Source organism: Misgurnus anguillicaudatus, chromosome 23 (assembly GCF_027580225.2).
Source record: "Misgurnus anguillicaudatus chromosome 23, ASM2758022v2, whole genome shotgun sequence".
Classification (NCBI taxonomy): Eukaryota; Metazoa; Chordata; class Actinopteri; order Cypriniformes; family Cobitidae; genus Misgurnus; species Misgurnus anguillicaudatus.
Window position 1 is genome coordinate 877,322 of NC_073359.2, and position 22,448 is coordinate 899,769.

Sequence of the window (22,448 nt, forward strand, 5' to 3'; positions counted from 1 at the left end):
CTTCCAAGAGTTCTGTATTCTTAGCAGGGGGATACCATGATGTTAGTGCACATTATTTACCCACCCACTATACACAGCAATGCACAGCAAATTTATCCAACACCCAAACATATAAATATATCAATTTAACACCGCAAAGTAATAAATACACAATCAATTCAATAAATATCATTAATATCACTCAAGCTAAAGACACAGCCTTCGTCAATTACTGTAAAATTGATATACAAAATTGATGGGATAAACAACCTGCACGCAACCCCTGTTTACATACAAACAAACAATGAAATGAGCGCCGGGAGACAGTGGCATAACCTCACATTCATCAAGGTCTCCACGGCGAGAAAACCCACCGTAAATACACCACATTTTAATACAACATAAAAATTACTGCTGGCTTCCTTACCCGCTACCGGACGTGGGGCACAGTGTTCGGAGAAACATTAAAGAGTGTGCACTTCATCGTCAAGTTATTTTCCTTCCGTTGAACATAATAAAATAATGACTGAATCTCCTCCCGTCGAAACTAGCGAACCTTCCTCTGAAAAAAAGCTTGCCGTTGTTGACGCTTCCATTTTCCCGATCTGTCTTTGAGTGTGCCGCTCTGCTGCCGGCTGCCGGGTGTCGACCAATCGGTGATGGTAAATGATACCTCGTGCCAAACTTAGACCAATCACTGTTCCATTTACGCCCTCCTCCACTTCCCTTTTATTCTCTGTGTTGTTTGCCTTTGTGTGATGAAGGTGCTACTGGCGAATGTAACGCAAGTAACTAGCTCGGGAAAACTGTAATAATATTACCATTTTCAGACGGGTAATGCGTTACACTACTAGTTACTGAAAAAAGTAATATTATTACAGTAACGCGTTACTTTGTAACGCGTTACACCCAACACTGACTATAAGTAAGTTGTACATGGAATTTTGAGCAATTTATGCAATTTAATATTTTTTTATACAAAAATACTTTAATGCAAACTTTAAAAAGTGGATGCAAAAAATACGCACTATATTTTTAAGTACATTTCCATGGAATTTTGAGCAATTTATGCAATTTAATATTTTTTTTAATAAAAAAACATGTTTTAATAAAAAAACTTACTTTAAAAAGTGGATGTAAAAATTATGCACTATATTTTTAAGTAAGTTTTACATGGAATTTATGCAATTTAATATTTTTTTAATTAAAAAAAAAAAATTATTAAAACTTTAAAAAGTGGATGCAAAAATGATGCATTATATTTTTTAGTAAATCCAGCGTATTATTTTTTACAGTGTAGGGTGATACGTTGCGGGTCCAACTTATTATCCACCTGATGGATAATAGCGGTATTGCAGAAAGCTGGAAATACTCGTCAATTAAGGAAAAATGCTTCCCTGCCAATGACGAGTTAACTCGTCAGTGGCAGGGAAAGAGTTAATAAAAAGGTTTGTTTAGTGCTCTCTACCGGCTTACCACTATAATGACCTTGTGGACTGAATGTTGACTAAATTTTGACTAAATGGGCTTTTACATAAAAACCAAACTTGAATGGGAAATCTCCAGAGCAAGTTGCAACGAGAGCAAGTTTGTAGCCGAGTTTTTGGCCAATTTTGTTTGTGATTATGCTGCATACACTCACAAAAATTGCGTTTTGATATATTTATGGTATGAAATGTACTAAATATCTTCATGGAACATGATCTTTACATAATCATTTTGACCCATGGAATGTATTTTTGGCTTTTCTACAAAAATAATTATGACTGATTTTGTTGTCCAGGGTCACAAATCAAGAATACACACTTTATATTATGTATTTATTAGACATACATTAATGTTTAGATTAAGACAGACCAACTAATACCAAAAAACATCACTCAGGTTTGTTGCGAAATATGCAAAATGTGAAAATAGCAATGCATACTCAAACCAAAGCATTTAAATAATCTAAAAATCACTTAATGTTCACCTAAATGCATTTGATGGAGAAACATTTACTTCTTTAAAAAAAAGTTCAATATTTCATCTGACATATTAATATATACATGGTGAGATGAAAAAGTCTAACTAGTACATTAGTAGAAACGTGCTGATGTCCCAACACCCCTGTAGCTAAATTATCCGAACTAAAATGAGTATTTCATCAGCACACATCTGTATTTAGGTGCTGTAGCTGCTTGTTATAAAACCTAGAAATCCAAGACATGAAACAATACCAGGGCGGACCTCATTTAGCTGGCACAAAATTAACTCAAGGTTTCTATACAAATTGAACATCAAGCGTGACATATAATGGATCGTTGTTTGAAAACAAAACCAGTCACCCATTCTTCATTTTTAATTAGCTTATCATTGGATACTTTCCTTAATACCAGCAGGGTATAATTATACACTCCCCTAGAGCTTTCATTAGCCTGTGAGAACTGAGCCTATAGCCAATAAACTCATCATGTTTGTATTAAGAACAACCTGAGAATATCTCCTGTCACTTATTAGCCTACGAGTCATTAGAAAATATCTGTGTTTACAATCTTTTATTAGTTTTATAATAAGTTATATATAGTGGCAGTCTGTAACTTTTCCTCTCTATCACCATCTTGAAACTTAAATTTTCAAAGCTATTTTTGTTACGTTAAAGTCAAATGATCTTGAACTGATTACTCACAAAACCATAGCCGACAGCTCCAAATTACTTTAAGCGACATAAGGTAAGGAGACCGTTTTAAACGCATTTTTTTATTTACTTGCTGCAACTAATGTGTATTTATTTTTAACTAAAAAGGTTACGGATTGGGGATTTAAAGAGCCCCTCTTTTCCATTTCATGATTTAACATTTCCTTTAGTGTGTAAGACATCTGCAAAGTTACAGATCCCAAAGTCTAGGATGACGCGAGTTAGCGTCTCCAACTAAAATCTCTTTTCTTGTACTACAACAAACACACAGATTCTAGGCAACAGTTTACTTCCTGGGCCTGTTAGCATGGATATGATGGTCATTATCATAACTCCACCCACTTCACTCACAGCATGTACAGTATAACTAACCGACTGTACATTCTGTTTAAAGAGCCAGTAAGATGCCAATTTTATGCGTCCTATCACTGTTTATAAGTCCCGGACAACAGGTTTAAAGGCATGCAAGGTCAAAAAACACTGTCATTTTCTCCAAATATACATTTAAAATTACCCCATTTCTCAGAGATCCCCAAACGATTCTTGTGAAGCCGTTCAATGACTCAGTTTGCCTAAACCCCACCTTTCAGTAGCCTACTCGGCTCTGATTGGTCAACTGACAGAGTGTCTTTGACCAACAATAGTGCAACATGTACTGACCTAGTGATAACATGATTTACTGAGAAGACATTAGCAACATCAATACATATCATTCATCATTAATCCAAACAATAAAAACAAAGATAGAAACTAACATTTACACTCATTTAAGCATTTATGTAAGCTAACTGAGTCATAGCAAAACTGTAAGTGCTGCATAAGCCGCTTGCTAACGTGACTCTCTGACAGTATATTAAGAGTTTAAACAATGACATCATTCATCATTAATCCAAGCAATAAAAACGATGATAGAAACTAACATTTTACACTCATTTAAGGATTTATGTAAACTAACCGGGTCATAGCAAAACCGTAAGTGAGCATGCGCTAGCCGCTTGCTAACGTGACTCTCTGACAGTATATTAAGAGTTTAAAAAACAACAGCAATGCACATCATTCATCATTATTCCAGGTTATAAAAAAGACGACAGACATTAACATTTTTACACTCTTTAAAGCAAGTATGTAGCTATAATCATACTTACAGGTTGTGGTTAGGAGACGTATGTTGTTCCAAATAAAGTGGGTACTGAACCATCTTTCATTGCCAAACGTCTAGTAAATCCCTCTGTGAAAAAATATTTTTATTTTAACCACTGATTCTTCACAGCCAAACGTTTAGTATATTCCTCCTTGAAAAAAGTAATTTTAACCACAGATTCTTCATATATCTTCATCATTTGGTAGTGAAAATAACATAAACTGAAAATACAGCGTGATATGATGTTTACACACTAACTAGCTGTGGGCAGGTCATAGTTTTTGTTTCTCCCGTGGGCAAGGCTGTAGGCAGAGATTATTATGCAAAGTGTTGGTATTACGTGGATAAAGTTAGGCAGGAGATTCAATCCATATGACGACTTGTTTCAGCGATTCAGACTCGACTCCGTACTTTAGAAGCCAATAACTTTATTATTCGTGCACTTTTTGGTTCAACTACTATATGAAACACTGCAATGCAGGTCATTTTCGATTTTGGATCTGTGTGGCTCTTTAATGCTAAATACACTTCAAAATGAACAAGTGTGCATAAAATATTGATTGAAATTATTTTGTTATGTGAGAATAAAGAGACAAACAAAAGACAACTATTTAGGAAATGTATCATTCATCCAAAGGGCCATCTAACAAAAACAACAAAGAACGCATACAATAAATATATATTGCTTAATTATACATTTGTTTGATGTATAAGCTTTACCTTAAGCTGTCCACAACTTTAGTTTCTCAGCTGGATGGCTTATTAAATTTAAAAAACAACAACACATTTTTACTGCAGTTTTCAAAGAAAAAACAGCAGAGACTGGATGAAAGCTGTTGATTCCTGTTTTATAACTTTATCCATTAAGCAGAACAGCATTGATTCCTCTGTGGTTAAAAACGCCTCTCCATTGCTATTTTACGTTAATTTGCTTAGCACTTATTCACCGGCACTCGTGTGCCGAGGGATTTGCTAAAAGAGGGGTTTTCCTCCACAATTGTTAATTATCATAGCAAACACTGACACGAGGGTCCTCGGGGGCGTACACGGAGTGTCAAATCAAATATGCGCTCAGAAGTGATAAAACGCTACTGTTGACAAAGCACCGCGTGACAATCACAGTGTCCGACAATTCTGTGCATTCTCGTTCGTAAAGACATCGTTCAGTATGAACGTGGGTGGAAAAACAAGTATCGGCACGCCTCTCATTAGCACAAACAAGCTAACGCATTTAGCATTGCAGACGCCACTTCGGCACTTCCTACACTCGGAGAGAATGAGTCGCGAAGAAAAGCCAACATGCATCCATGGAGGAGGAGGAGGAGGTGGTGAGCTAAATTGATGAAACATTGAAGAAACCACATTGAGGGCTAAGCAGATAGATCTCGGTATCCATAGCAACACGGCTGTTAATCGCATTAGGATTTCCACACTGTGCTTAATTACGAGCAATAGGACAGAGTACAGGGGCTCCCAAAGTTCAAATAATGTGCTGCGCTAGAAAGGCTGGGCGAAAAATCGCTTCGGGAGGGCAACAGATATTAAACCAATTAACGTTTCCTTTTCCCTCCAGATGTCCTGGCAGGGAGAAAAGCAGAACGTACTGTCTAATACCCGGATGACTGCTTGCCTCTCGTATACACTGTGCGGTAAACATACTGTAAGGCAGATTACAGTACAACTTTAATGTTGACAGAATCTCACAGAGCCAAAGTTGAAAACCTTGACCAGAAATATGCCGCAGCGGACGCATTTATGCATGCAGTGTGTGAGTGTGGGCCAGGAGAAAGAAAGCTAGAGAGAGCTTTAATTCTTGGTTTCTAAGCAACTAGAGAGGCTGCTTGGCACCTTGCAGAACACTCTGAAACCTTTATTGTGTGGAGTTACTACATACAATAACTCTCGCTGTAGATGGTTTGCTTCCAGCTATAATAGTTTGTGGGCTTTGTTCTTAATTTCTTTCAGTTTTATTTGTGTGATAAAACATGAATTTGGTGATGTACAAATAATATCAACAGATGCAGCTGTAATTTAAGGATAATGTACAGTGTTCGGATGGGATTTGGGTTAAATGAGTAATGCATAAATAGCCTCGGGTACTATTAGTCCTCTGTGAATTGGCATACTAAACTGTGAGCCTTTTACATGTAAGTATCAAAATTGGACATTGGTCAATGATAAAACATCAGAAAATGAAAGGTTTATTTGCACTTGGTGTGCTTTGTTTGCGATATGTACGATATGATGAGGTTTGAGTATGCTGTTTGACTTGTGTTGTCCAATATGCGATTTCAGGTTCGCTACTGCCAATTTATCTGATGTATTTTAGTATATATATGCTTGTGTTTAATGTAGTTGCATATTTTTACAAACATCGCTTATCTTGTGTGAATTAACTCATTCCCGCCAGCTTAATTTTTTTTAAAGTTGCCCACCAACATTTTTTCTGATTTTCACAAACTTTCACAAAAAGCCTTCCAGGAAAATGTTTTTCTATAAATATATAAACATACAAATATATCAAATGAAAGAACAGACCCTCTGCTTTCAAACAAACAAACAAAATGGGAAAAAAAAAATGTCATCCTACCTTCATGTGTTTTTATTTTTATAACCTTTTAAATATGGTTAGGTTTCTTCAAAAATACCATATTTTGAGCAAAAAGCTGAAATAATTGTATTTTGTAAAGGACTTTGTTAGAGATCAGATTCAGAACGAAGATCAAAACCCCTTTTAAAATGTTGTTGAATTAGTTTTTGCTTCAGTTTTTTTATAAATTGGGTAGGAGTGTCATCTAGTGGATAATAGCGGCATTACAGATTACTGTAAAAACTCGTCAGGGAAGCGTCATTGGCATTTGAAGGTTTTCCTTTAATTGACGAGATAAGTTGTCAATGGCGGGGAAAGAGTTAACAATATATTATTACTTTACACAATAATACCATAAACAGGGTTGTCAGGACCATTACATTTTGTTTGTTAAACTCTAAGGTAACTAACCGAGGCTGTCCTCCAAAAAAAACAACCTCATAGTTAATTTCCTTATTTTAAAGGAACTGTTACGTATTAGGGAGAAGCGCCCTCTAGCAGTGAGCAGTGTATTACAACCTGCGCTTACATTTCAACGTTGTTTGCCCTATGTTTCAGATTAGACGCATCTATTTTCTTTGCATTTGTAAAATTAGAAATGGTTCCATAAATATTAATGGTCTTAAAGATATATTAATCTAACCCAAACCCATCCTAAACCCAACCAATTTTTTACTTTTTAATATGCAAGTAAAAGTGCATGCATTTATTTCATAAACAACGGACACATGATCCAATTTAAACATAATCCAGAACATAAATGCATTATGCAGTCGGTCACGAGAGCCAATAGTGGTTTATGTTTCAAGCCGACCTAATAATGCAATTGGTCACGAGACACACGAGAGCCGATGCCATTTCACAATTTCCTCATATAAATAGATAATTTGGCCACAGTACACTTGAAATATTTGTACGTTTAAAAAAAAATTGTGACTTGTTTTGTATGCTTTTAAAAAAATATTTTTTTACTTTTTACTTACGTTTTAAATTATATATTTTTTATATCATTTATTTGCTGAAAAAGCCTCTAATAGTTTAATGTTTAATATAAATACAATTAATATTTGCAGTTTAAAAAGTCATTGTTGCAAAATTATGCCCCAATATATAATTTCATAACCCCAATATATTAAGTTTCACCTGCTATGGTAGATGTGCTAATTTACATCTGTGGGTTGAATTTGGGTTAATGGACAAATGACCTAAACAGTCGTATATGGGATGGAGGATGGTTTAAACTAACCACATTAAAATATTTAGTAGTAAAACGTACAGCATAGCTTAATGAAGTATATTTATAATTTTGAGTTAGTTTAATTTCTAATCAAATATTATTGTCACTCGGTATCATCCAGATATTTATTTAATATTATTTACCTCTCAGTTTTGTGGGTTACTGTGTGATGTCCTCCATTGTGCACATGCCAGGTCTTCCTGTTGTGCAGGCTAACATTATTTAAGTTGTCGTCTTACCTATGATGCTGGCCTGGCCGTCTTCATGATTAATTGACAGTTGTGCATGACACAAAATTTAAATGCAGTAAGTGCTAGCAAAGGCCTGGCCGGGTCTGATAAGAGCAGGAAGCTGTAGGAATAATGAGGAACTCATGGATGTTCACCCCCACTCCAGATCTCTAAATGCACTCTGTGCCCGCTCTCCATGCTGTCCCGTGACTCCCAGTACACCGGGCCATGAACTCTACAGATCCAGTGATGCATGGAAAAGGAAAGTTGCAGAAGAGAGCAGCGGTCATGGGAGAAAATAGTGTGGCTGGAAAGGTCATCCGCAGACTTGTCTGGACCTTGAGATGGAATTTGTTTCCCTGTAGATGCATTTGAAAAGTAAATATATCAATCTGAATAGTTTGTGATTTTGTTTTAGTGTGCTGCCATTGATGTTTGTGTTCGGAGGAGATTTGTCTTTTTATGATGTGGACCTTGCTTCTTTACAGGCATCTTTACAGTTTCTTTTTTACTCTAGAAAATATAAATCTATTTAAATGTGCAATGTGTAAAATTTAGGAGGATCTATTGAAAGAAATGTAATATAATACATTATACACATAATCTGTTTATTTACACACCACCTTTTTATTACCTTAGCCGTTTTTATCTACACACTGTCATGGACATTTGCCCTAAATAGATAAACGGCATTATAGAGCGTGTTTTTGTCACTATGTTGTCTCAGACGATGAGGTGTTTGTCCTGTGACAGCTACCCTAACTTTTCTATGCATTTTGAAAAGTCACCTTTAGACTTAGCCGTTTGTTAGCCGTCCAAAGCGTCCTTGGAAGAGAAATGTTTTCTCTTAATTCACGAGATAACTCGTCGTTGTCCCGCCAATGACGAGTTATCTCAAGTTAAAGCTTGTTGTTGTTGTAGATTATTATTTTTATTATTATTATTATTGATCATGTGCATGCTACATTATCTAATTATTATTAAAATTGACAAACTAGACCTGAACTTTCCAACCTGTAAATAAATTAGGGCTGTCAAAAGATTAATCGCGATTAATCGCATACAAAATAAAAGTTTGTTTTTGCATAATTTATTTGTGTGTAATTATGTTGTGTGTATATATATTTTATTTATTTATTTCGATTTTTATATATTTTATTTTATATATAAATGTAAAATATATACATAAATAACATGTTTTTTTTATTTCTTAAATGTATGTGTGTATATTTTTAATAATTACACACAATAAACATGCAAATATATTAAGCAAACACAAACTTTTATTTTGTATGCGATTAATTGCGATTCATCTTTTGACAGCCCTAAAATAAATATACCAAATCCACATTTTATCTCATTGACAAACTAGACCTGAACTTTCCAACCTATAAATAAATTAGGGCTGACAAAAGATTAATCGCGATTAATCGCATACAAAATAAAAGTTTGTATTTTGCATAATTTATTTGTGTGTACTGTGTGTAATTATTTTGTATATATAAATACAAACACGTGTATATATATATATATATATATATATATATATAATTTATTTATTTCGATTTTTATATATTTTATTTTATATATAAATGTATATATACATAAATAACAAGTTTTTTACATTTCTTATATGTGTATTTATATATACATAATAATTACACACAATAAACAAGCAAATATATTATACAAACACAAACTTTTATTTTGTATGCAATTAATTGGGATTAATCTTTTGACAGCCCTAAAATAAATATATCTAATACCACATTTTATCTCATTGAATGCAATGTAAAAGCACTGCTGAAATCTACCTCTTCTTTTTTACCACACGTTGTTTTATCCACCTTCAGCTGTGCAATCCACACAAATTGTATTTTCTGTCCTGTAAAGTAGGACAGAAAATTTGGATTGAAAGAAAAGACCACCCATATTTCCTCAGCTCAAGCGCTTTCTAGGCTGTTTACATTTTAAACGTCTATGGCAAGACAGCTAATCTGTAAAATCTGGGAACTTTGTGGCATCTGTGCTTTGTAAAAGCGAAGCAATCTATCGCTGAGGGACAAGTAATTGACTTCTGTTGTACCGGTGTTGGCATTGCCGTAGTTAGTTTGAGTTCTTTCCGTTTGCAATTTCCCAATGACCCTAAATGGCCTGCTTATGTCTGCTTACCGTCCACCAATCCCCTCAGTGTTCGCTCGGCCAAAAGCAATGATAGCGGATGATAGTAGATCCCATTCGCTCAGAGGTAAATATTGCTCTTTAAATAGAACTGCACCGCAGAAAATCAAGGGCCGCTTCACTTTTAATGTTGTTTTTGACCTTTTCTCAAACGAAAACAAGGCTCAGATTAAAGAACTCAAGCTGGCAGAAAACTAAATTACTAGTTGTCAGAAAAGTGGAAGCTGAACTCTGAGTTAGGGGTTGTAGCAACTCTTATTTTCGACAAAAAAGTCTGAAAAACAGCTTTAATGATATGCGAAGCCTTTCAGCATCAAACAACAGCTAGCTCAATTAAGTTTTTGTTTACAGTTTTGTAAGGTGTGTTGTATAGTAATGTATATAATAAGCTAGATGTAGACGTAATGCTAAGGTCTTCTCCTCGACTGTGACATCATCTGAACGAAGGGACTTCAATAATTCAAGACAGCGCTGCTTTTCTGTCTTCTATCAGAGAGATATTTGGTGTTCTGGGTAAATAATTGATTCAACTCTGACTGTTGCTCCTGGCAAAACAATCTCACGGGGGCGCGGATGCATGCGTTTTTGGCTTTGCATGTGTCGTGCTTTAGCTTGACAATGTGTTGTTAACGCTGCTGATATCATGCTAGCTTGCTTAATGGAGCTGAAGTTGAAACGCGAGGCAACGTCTGCCACATTTTTGTGCAGATACTCATCACATGCTATTTTCTGCATGTGTAATTTCCTCAGCTTTGGGTAATATGGGCGAAGTCTAAAAGGGTTGATTTTGACTAGACCTTAATGATTTTACTTTTTCAATATTTTTGTAAGCAAATACTTTATGTATGTATACAGTATTGTGTGTTCTTGTTCCAGATGTGCATATGCAATACACTCACCTAAAGTATTATTAGGAACACCTGTTCAGTTTCTCATTAATGCAATGGTGTAATGGTGTGGGGGGTGTTTTCTTGGCACATTTTAGGCCCCTTAGTGCCAATTTAAAAGCCACGGCCTACCTGAGCATTGTTTCTGACCATGTCCATCCCTTTATGACCACCATGTACTCATCCTCTGATGGCTACTTCCAGCAGGATAATGCACCAAGTCACAAAGCTGAAATCATTTCAAATTGGTTTCTTGAACATGACAATGAGTTCACTGTACTAAAATGGCCCCCACAGTCACCAGATCTCAACCCAATAGAGCATCTTTGGGATGTGGTGGAACGGGAGCTTCATGCCCTGGATGTACAAATCTCCATCAACTGCAAGATGCTATCCTATCAATATGGGCCAACATTTCTAAAGAATGCTTTCAGCACCTTGTTGAATCAATGACACGTAGAATTAAGGCAGTTCTGTATTAAACACAGTATTAGTATGGTGTTCCTAATAATCCTTTAGGTGAGTGTATGTCATTTAAATTATAACTAACTGAATTAAACATGCATAGTTACTGAAAATCTCAGTTTAAACTGCAATTTAATATTTTTAAAGGTGTCGCTTCCACGAATGCAAAGATGACAGAATTCCCATGTGATGCATATCAACTACTTAACATTGTAAATGCTACTATTAGTGTGAAAAGTCCATGAGAGTTTATTTTTATAACTCACAACATTTATTTCCACCTGTCCAGAAGTTTTCTTATGCATGTTGTTGTGAGATAGATTGAAAACACAGCAGTAAGAAAAGAAGAGAGAAGACGGAGACACGAGGGCCCAGGGATTTTAAATAAGATTTAAAGAACATAAAAACGAATAAAGCTTCATTCTTTTTGTCTGCTTTCCACCTCGTCCTCCAGATGAGATTCTGTCGCTGAATTAACTGCGCTGTCTTTCCGTTTTTGTTCGGGTGCCGGGATGCTCGCCGTGTCCAATCAGCCGGCCCGCGGAGTGCGGCATCTGGATTGATGTGGCTTTTCATTATGCCATCTCCAGGTGTCACTCCGGCATTCACACAGTTGCCACGGAAATAGCCAAATTGATCGGCGGTCCTGAAAGCGAACAGGGCTCAATAATAGCCAGGTGTAATAGAATGTTTCTCCGCCGCTAATTGCCTCTGGCTGGCCTCTGCTAAAGCTTTCAATACCCCGCATTTTGGCTGTTAGCTTTAGCGCTGTTTGTTATCTCACAGTCAGACCGTTCCTCATTTTCAGCAGTTACCTTTCATGGATACTACATTCATCAAAGCCAATTATCATTCAACAGTACCGTTGTAGCATAAATCACCTTCGCTTTGATTAAAAGCAAGTCATGTTAATTTGTATAGCACACATTTGAATGAGACCAGCATGTGCTGTCAACAATTTAATGACATATACTGTATAAGTCATGGTAAGGGTTTGCAGCCCTCCGGTGCATTATTAAGCCAATGATTATGACTCGCTTTGCAATGTGTCTTTATGACAGAACTTCTTTAAAGGCATAAATCATCCCGTGTCATTATTTACTCGCCCTCGTGCCGTTTTTAACCTGTATGAGTTTATTTTTCGGAGCAATAAGGATGAAATGTTAAAGCATCTTGTCAATACAACAACAAATGTCAACATGACAAAATGCACCATAAAAGTATCATTAAAGTGCTCCATAAGACATATCACACATCGTGCTGTCTTTTAAATCTTTACAATAGCTTTGTGTAAAGACCAGACTAAATTTTGGGTAACGTTTTAGAATGGGGACCAATTTAGCTAGCTGCCTATTAGCTTGCATATTCCCTGTTTATAAAGCTCATATTAATCATAATGTGACAATAGATACTGAATTGGAAGAAGTACCTACTCATGGGCCTTAAAACAGTACTTTATAGTATCAATATGAATAGTATGAATGAATTCAGATATTGATATATCATGTGACATACGTCATCATAACAACAAGTTAGTTGTTAACTAGAATGATGTTTAATATATGTATTTGCATTTGAATAGAGACACGTTACCGCTTTTGGACATTTTTGAATAAAACATTTTCTTCCTCGTTGATTAACTCCTCTCCCGGGGACACACCGGATATTAAAGTGTCCATCGAATGAAGACTTCAGGATCAAGCCGGAAGTCCTATGTCATACTATTCGACATACTACTCACCTCGCCTACTGCTTTTCACCTACTATATAGATAGTATGGAAGTAGGCTGTTTCGGACGCAGCGCTATGCCCACCATAGCGTTTCTTCCTGCGACTTGTGTATTAGGGCTGGGCAAAAAAATTGATTTTTCGATTAATCGTTTTTTAAAACGTGGTCGATTAAAAAAGGCCACAAATCGATTTTTTTTTTTAGTTTTTAATGAAACAACATGATCCTGTGTGATCAAGGAATGCGACTGTTTTGACTTTTTTCAGCATACATTTTTCATCTTGCTTCAAAATGTTATTATATTTAACATAATTGTATGCATTTGAAAATTAGAGATGGTTTCTGTTTTAATGTACCCAAGTGTACCTAAAATAAAAAGTGTAATATGCAGGTTTGTTTCTTTTTATTTATTACCCACTTGTAAACTTATGTTTTCTGTTTTTTTTATAAATAAAGAATTTTTATTAAATCTATATTCATTGAGTTGAATAAAGTATAAAAATCGGTCTGAGAATCGGAATCGAACCGAGAATCGAAATCGAATCGATCCGGAACATCTGAATTGATACCCAGCCCTATGTATCTTTTTAATTGTTTTCAATTAAAGCGTCGCACTTTTTCAAAAATGTTAGCAGCTGTTGATTTCTTGGCATTTTTTTCCACGCTCATTGCCAAGTGCAGAGTGTTACATTTTTTTTTTACTTTGATTGCAACGATGAGCTCGTCAATGTCATTTTTTACTCAGTCGTCCAGTCACAGTTGAGGAGGGGTGTGACAAATATCACAACAACCAACCAGTGCATCCTACAACGACAAACACATCGCAAACACTGCCAAGCGCCCACAGTCGGCATTCGTGTGCAGTTTCTAGCCAGGTTTAAATGATTTGGTAGACACAGGGCCTTAAACTTTACAACACCATCTTACAAAGAACTAATAAGCAGTAAATTAGTAGTTTATTGACACATTTTAGTTAATAGTAAAAATGTGTTCCCCATACTAAAGTGTTTACAATTTTAAACCTAATTCTGCATATATTCAAACAGGTTAAAACTGTGTGTGCCTCATAAGTCTTGAGAAGTGAAGCCGCTGGCTCTTTGATCGCCCCCTGGTGGCTGGCTGCAGTACAAGTCATAAACCCCGAATGGGACTCTGCTCTAAATTTAAAAAATATTTACACTTCCAATAAAAGTTTCCGAAAGATGGTTTTGGTACTTTCAGGTAGTTGATACCACGCTGATATATGTTCTTTTTTGTGATATGTTTAATTTTAGCTAGTAATTTGATGCTATAGAAACGGGGCGTGTCGTTAAGATTGCCGTGGTTGAATTGGTCGTGCGAGCGTTTGGGCAGAAGTTTGATACCGGGGCACCGCCTCTGGCTCCACGGACGATTCCTTCTGCGCATGTCTTGGCTCCAAACTAACGTTTTTACGTAACATGGCGGCGACCATGGTCATACATTTTTGGCTTCAATTCATTACAATGGAGGGGGGCGACGTCGCGTCGTCCATCTTTTTTTACAGTCTATGGTTAAAACATTTACACAAGAACCAATGGACATCGAAGTTTGCATAAGATGTCTGTAGTAAGGGTGGCATATTTGGACTAAAGTCAAGCAAAGATGAGATGATTTTCATCGGGTTAGTTTGTATCTAGTCTAATTGTTTGAGTTTAATGCTCAAAGCTAATGTATTGCTTACAAAATAATCTTTTTACATTCTTGAGAGCATGACAGCCTCTGGTAACTACATTGTCATTGTTCAATATTGTTCCAAATATCTTGTGTAGACTTTTGGAGGGACAGGTGGTCAAAATTTCCGTACCGTGTTCCACCCATTCACTCGAAATGCCGCCTGTCGTGATTGCCTTTCCGGGGGGTATCAAAAAGGGCACATTGGGTAAAGGGACAGGGTCTCAAACAACTCCCCCCCCCCCACCTGTACATGTGCCTGACATAACAACAACAACTTTGGTACGGCATGAGTCTAAATGAGATTCTTCAGGGAACTGATCCTTTAAAGATAAACAACTGCATGAATACCATCAGTGACAGCATTTTCTGCTTATTCTTATTTCTATATGCTTATTTTATCTTGTTGAAAATGCACACTGATTAATTTCTCAGCTTAACCACAACCTGTAATCACTGCGAAATTGTAATATATTAAAGACTCTATAGTGCTATTTTATCATGTTACCCCATTTATTCATGCCTTTAAAAGTGGCATTTGGATTGCTTTCACCACCCTCTTCATGCACGTTTTCATTAAAATGCGCCGTCTCCATGGTGATTGTTGCCATGAAGGGCTAAAAGAAATTATTGATAATCACGCTGCAATCAGCAATGTTTGAATGAAAGGCATAAAATTCAAAGTGCATATTAAAGGAGGTATGAAGGAGTGCAGAAAGCAATAAGCAGTTTATTTTTCCTGATTATCATATTTAAGTGTTTACCGTCTTTATGGCTATACTTGAACTTGTTACAAAACATCATTTTTTTGTGTTGCGTTTGTATTGGATGCTGGTGCGCTGTTATTTGCAGGCTTTTTAACTTAACCTTTTCTCGTCAACCAGCTTCATCAAAAAAAAAAGCATTGCTTCAGTGTTGACATCCCCTTACATGATATTCATTGACATAAAAATGAAGCATTAAGGCTAATTTTATCACTTTGTTAGCTTGCCGCTTGATACCGGTGCGAAAATTTCTACAGTATTGAAAAATTTCATATGGCCTGACCTCGCAAGAGCTGTTTTTCCTTTGCAATGCTCTCCAATTTATTTTTTACCCCAAAATAATATGTTTTGTAAAGAAGAAAGTGGAAGAGTCAAAACAAATGATACCAAGGAAAAAACCCAGATCTGTTTAATTTCTCAATTATTCCTCCTAGATATTAATGAGATTAAAAGGAGTGCATTTTTTTTAAGTTTGGCTTAATTTATCTCAAAAACTTCTTTTTAGAAAAAGACAAAGAAATCGCACAAATGTCTATATTAGAGTTTAAAAACAGATCTCAACAATGTCACAAACTGAGCTTAGATTTGCAAAGTCTGCAATAAAAAGTCATCATTATTGAAGATGATTTCAATATGAACAAAATTTTTTCATTTATCAATTTTCCATGAAGAGAAACAGGATACGCACATCCAAAAAAGTCTTGACCAGGTGCAAGATCAAAAGATGAATAAAAAAAACAGAAAAAGATCTGCACACTGTCACACTTTATCAATTTTCCAAAATCCAAATTATTTTACTTTTTACACATACTCTTAATGCATTTGATCAAAAATCTTATTTGTTTTTATTTCTCATAAGCAATAGTAGGAGAAACATTTAAGACAAAATTTGGGACTAAACTGAAATCAAATCTTTTGAGCAATAACACTTATTTCTGGGTAACTTCAACCATTTATGCATTAAGGCTCTGATAAACAGATATTTGAGGTCATAAGGAACATAATTTCAGTCGTATTGTATTCCCCAAATGAAGTTGGAAGTGCTTATGTATGTCCTTTCATTTTCAGATCGAGGACATGCAGTGGCCCAATGGTGAGATGGAGGTTCCCAGTTCGGTTTGCAGTCTGCCATGCAAGACTGGTCAGCGCAAGAAAGTGGTCAAAGGAATGCCTTGCTGTTGGCACTGCGAGCCCTGCGACGGCTACCAGTACCAATACGACGAGACGTCCTGCAAACTGTGCACCTACAACATGCGGCCGAACCCCAACCGAACAGCCTGCCAACCCATTCCGGTCGTCAAACTGGAGTGGCATTCTCCATGGGCCGTCATTCCGGTTTTCTTGGCCATGCTCGGAATCATCGCCACCATTTTCGTTATGGCAACCTTCATACGCTACAACGATACTCCGATCGTCCGAGCATCCGGCAGGGAACTTAGCTATGTTCTCCTAACCGGGATATTCCTTTGTTACATCATCACCTTTGTAATGTTTGCTGCACCTGATGGGGCGGTGTGTTCCCTTAGACAGATATTCCTGGGGTTGGGAATGTGCATTAGCTACGCGGCGCTGCTAACCAAGACCAATCGAATTTACAGGATCTTCGAAGAAGGGAAGATGTCAGTCACTCCACCTAAACTGATAAGCCCGACGTCTCAGTTGGCAATCACGTCAAGTCTCATCTCGGTCCAGCTTTTAGGGGTCCTCATATGGTTCGGGGTCGATCCCCCTAATGCCATAGTCGACTACGACGAGCTGAAGACCATAAACCCAGACAAGGCGCGAGGGATTCTCAAGTGTGACATTTCAGACCTACAAATCATATGCTCCCTAGGTTACAGCATCTTGCTGATGGTAACATGTACGGTATACGCCATCAAGACGCGAGGAGTTCCGGAAAACTTCAACGAAGCCAAACCCATCGGCTTCACGATGTACACAACGTGTATCGTTTGGCTCGCCTTCATTCCTATTTTCTTTGGGACAGCGCAGTCTGCGGATAAGGTAGCTGCTTTACAATTTTTATTGCATTTTAATATTTAGTTGGTTGATGTAACTTGCACTTGATAAGTTAGCTTTGTATGCTAACTCATTAGCAAACCCAAAGAAATGTTTCAGGAAAAGCACTTAGGCAGCTTTGCATTTTTAAATCTTGGTAATTGAAAATGTATTGTTCTAAGTGTCTCCTTTTTCATTTACTTCTGTCTTTTTTTGGGATTTTCCTCCATAATTCCCTTCAAGGGACTCTAAGAGTCTAACCCAGAGCACACACAGTTTTCCACTCAATTTCAAATCCATTTGCGGGCTGATGTTTCCGTAATGGCTCTATTTTGTAATACCTGTTTGCAAGCTGCAGGCAGTCTAAACTCCAGCTTTTGTACCCAAGAGCATTCATTTTTTATCCCTTCCTAAAGAAATGAAAAATTATATTTCAATGTGGGAAGAGGGTTGCGTTCCCAGGGAAAATAGGTATTAATAGCACAGTTAAGGATCAGAATTAATATCCCACAACAATCCTTTTAAAGGTGTTTTATTAGCATAAGGACATTTGCTCATTATCTGCACACGAGACGGATAGCTTGACTTTTTTCTCTTCAGTGGCGGTACTGAAAAGCAATTACCTAAATAATAGAGCAAGCTGGCTTGTGCATGTACCAGCTTAAGATATGTTGATGGGTTTTGACTCCCATTTGTTGGCACCGTTTAATTTCGTTTCCAAGAACTCTGTTGAGTTATGCCTTGATGCACTGATGGCTTTCCAGAAATAAGTCACAATAACGTAACCTTTTCAGACCTACCCTGAGCTTTGTGGTTTTTATCATTGTGACGGTGATTTTGACTTATGGTATTCAATCAGTCAACTGGCGGCCTGCGGGCCAAATGCGGCCCTCCAATCATCTTTATCCGATCCGCCGGTCATCTTTGTCTGATTTAAAATCAGCATGGTTACTTTTACGTTTCCACTGTACATGACAAATGATGGCCAACCAGAAGGGGGCTGTGCGGGGTGCCAACTATCTGTGGGTGCATTATTTTTGGATCCTTTTTGAGCTTTGGATGCATAAAAATGTAACTTGTGCGACTATGCCGCATGTGACACACCGACCAATCAAAACACTGTGTGCAAGGTGAAAACTATTAATCCCTTTTATTTACCTTTATCAGTAACAATAATGCTAATAAGTAAATGATTAAGTATAAATATATTCATAGATTTAAAGGTTTTTGTGCTGGAATCAGCTTCTCTTCCATGTTGACACAGATTTACGATTTAACTGAAATTTGATTACGACTGCCACTAGGGGGCGAACTCTGACAGTCGTGTCCGAATGTAGTGTACAATGGAAAGACGGTTTAGGCTATATATCTTTAAAATATTAAAAAACAAAACATGAAGTGCAATTTTAGTCATTAGGAGAAGAATGTTACAATTTATGAAAGTTAAAAGGTTATTAACAAAATAAGTTTATAGCAGTTAGTGCGATACACAAATACATGTGTTAATTATTTACACTTGCACTTTTTTGTGTAATGTTCATAGTTGAACTATTAACATTTGGCTCTTGTAATGTTAATCCGCAATTGTTTTTAAAATATTAAAAAAGAAAATATGAGTTTTTAGTAATTCAAAGGCAAAATACTGGAAGAAGTGTGCAAATAAAAAAATGCATGTTTTTTAATATATTACATATAACAAAAATTAACAAAAACAACATTATTTATAACATATATAATAATAATTATAATAATAGTAAAAGTAAAAAAAATTCAATAAATAAATAAACCTTTATAAATATACATTTCAATATGAACACTATAGTTTTAATAGTCACAAAGAAAGTTAAATAAATAGTTTTATAAATCAATAAATAAATAGAAAAATAACTAGTTTTATTTTGTTTTCTGGATTTTTTGTACATTTACATTGCTTGATGGGACAAGTTGTTCATTCCCCTTAAGATTCCCTGTATTTTTTTCCTGTTTTTCAAATTCTTTATTGTTTCAAAGAATATGTGGTGTGTTTCCGGACAGGGTTTAGATTAATCTATGACCAGGCCTTAGTTATATTAGGAGATTAAAATAGTTTTTTTTACAAAGAAACCTTGCAAAAACAATACTAGTGTGCATCTTGAGACAAAACAATGGCACTGATGTATTTTACAATGCGTCAGTACAAGGTGTTTTTAAATTAAGCCCTGTCTGGGAAACCGCCTCTTGATGATTAATTACAAGGCCAGTTGGTTGCGTACACAGCTTAAAACTATTTTTACACTATAATAAAATTGTGAAAGTGACAAACAGCTGCAAAATAGTAGTGTTGTAAGCTATAGCTGTATTGATTTCTTATCAGCATCATAACTAATGAGATCTTTAATACCTGGAGAAAGCTTTCCGTTCACATATTTTATTCAGTCGAGGGCCCTTTACTACCAAATACACTGAGCTGTGAAATGCTAAAATGAAAAATAAATATGTATATAAATGTATATAAATTATATATTTTATTTGAAATACACACCTCAAAACTAGATGTCTGTTTCTAATAAACAGTAAACCGTCTCATTACGTTTCATCAAATTCTTTATTTACGACTCAGCTTTTCAAATGCAAATAAAGATTGCACGACAGTATCTGTACGCATTACACCGCCGAAGCGAAATAGCTGTGGATTCCATAACTATTACTTGAAGTCAGGCGGGGCGGCCATCGGGACGCTGGAGATGATGTACAGCCCTGAGAGGAGAACAGCAGGCTCATTAGAGGAGAGCAGTCTCATATGCGGCAGAGCCTACGGCCGTGTGAAAGACTGACGTCAGCCCGACGTCCCAGCTGAGGGGAACTGTGACATGCTGCCTTTCGTTGCTTGTCATTACTTACCTGGCCAGAGTCACGCAGAATACAAATGAAGCTTCTCCGAGGTGCCGCTGTGAAGATTGTGCGTTATGTGTGTGTTGGAAAGAGATGCAAGTACAAGGCAGAGGGAGTGTTTGTGAAGCAGGATCTCACTTAAATGAAAATAATAGCTTCGCTCCGACACGTTCACGGACACGTCCGTGACTGTATAGTAGAAAAAAATCATGCACTTTGAGTTGTTTTGAGCTTGTCGTCATCTTGGAAATGACTAGACGGATGTGCGTGCGACAAAGAGCAGATTGTTTACATTTTTAGATTTGTTGTGACTGCAGAAATGGCGCCTGCTTATGCAGCATAAGATTTATCTTGTTGCTCGCCGCCACATTGAATCTTAAAGAAACAGTTCACCAAAACGTCTGCGTGATTTATATTCTTCTGTGAAAACGGCAAAATAAAACAACTTTCATATTGGGATTCAAAAGAAATACCTTAAATGTATAATACAATAGACTTGTGCAATGTCTTCAGGGTAGCTTTTTGCATTTATAACATTTAACTCTTTCCCCACCAGCATTTTTTTTTTAAAGTTGCCCACCAGCATTTGGTGTGATTTTCACAAAAGTTTCACAAAATGTCTTCCAGGAAATGTTTTTTCTATAAATATACAAATATAAAAATGGAAGAACAGACCCTCTGACAGACAGATAAAAAAAATTTCATCCTTTCTATCTTCATTTGTTCTCTTTTAATAATCTCTTAAATATGGGTAGTTTTTTTTTATTTTGAGCAAAAAGCTGAAATTATTGCATTTTTGTTAGGAATCAGATTCAGAACGATTATCAAAACATACACAAAGTTTAAAATTAATTAAATTAGTTTTTGCTTCCAATTTTTATAAATTATGTAAGAGAGCCATCTAGTGGATAATAGCGGAATTAAAGATTACTATAAAAACTCATCAGGAAAGCGTCATTGGCAGGGAAATGTTTTCTCTTAATTGACGAGATAATTCGTCAATGGCAGGGAAAGAGTTAAGTTGTTTACAGATATCTCATTCGCTGTAAAAATGATGTCAAATCAAAAAAAAAAAAAAATATATATATATATATAATATATTTATATTTTTATTTATTTATTTATTTATATTAATTATGTTACCTCTAACTTAACAAATTAAGTTAAACAATTTCAACTTGTTTTTATACTTGCAAAAGTTGTTTATTTTCACTTCACCCTGCAGATTTTTTACAACGACGGATTTGCATTTGTAACAATTATCACTTTATAATTGGTCATGTGACACGAGAACCAAAAGGGTTCAGCAACAACATATCTGGGCCATAGAAACTGTCCTAAATTTGATCTTATGATCAAAGTGCATTTGTGTGATTCATAGAACAAACGTACTTAAGAAATAATCGATGACAGATGTTTAATTATTCGAAAATAATGCACACCCAAGGTGGTAATGCAGCACGAAGACTGTGTGCATTAGTTTAAAATAATTTTCAATTATTCTGCTTATACCACGGTTACCACAGACATTGCTCTGGTGGTTATTTTAAGACATTTGACAGGTCAGATGTGCATTTATCGAATAAAGCATCAAAAGGCGTGTGGTATAAGGACAGATGATGGGCATATGCCTCTCTTTCAAATGTGAAATCTATAAGTTGCAAATGATCTTGAATTAGTGCCCAGATGAACACTTTATGTCTCCGCCTTCTAAATGATGTCTCATTGACAAATAAAAGAGCACCACATTCAAATACAGTAACCTGCAGGACTCGGAGAGATGCAAAGGAGCGTACATACATTCAGACCCTTGAGTGCCACTAAGCATTTTTCCACATCAAAGGACGTTTTAATTTCAATGTTGCTGAGCATTTTTGCGCACTCTGCGGTCAAATTGGTCCGTACACGCGTGCTTTATAAATGGAGTGGTGTATTTTAAAGGGAACATTTGCAACTATATGACCTCAAAATGCTTTGTAATTGTAGCTCATATGCATTATGTGCTGT

General features: G+C 36.1%; 1 protein-coding gene across 2 annotated transcripts in view; it reads left to right on the top strand.

The window, feature by feature from the left end:
* LOC141359240 (metabotropic glutamate receptor 7-like) overlaps positions 1 to 22,448 on the top strand; it is a 187,229-nt gene that overhangs the window by 138,897 nt on the left and 25,884 nt on the right. For both annotated transcript variants that reach the window (XM_073861331.1, XM_073861330.1), the window contains exon 8: positions 16,641 to 17,576. In XM_073861331.1, the coding sequence (XP_073717432.1) occupies positions 16,641 to 17,576 (936 nt within the window). The remainder of the gene's footprint in view (positions 1 to 16,640; positions 17,577 to 22,448) is intronic.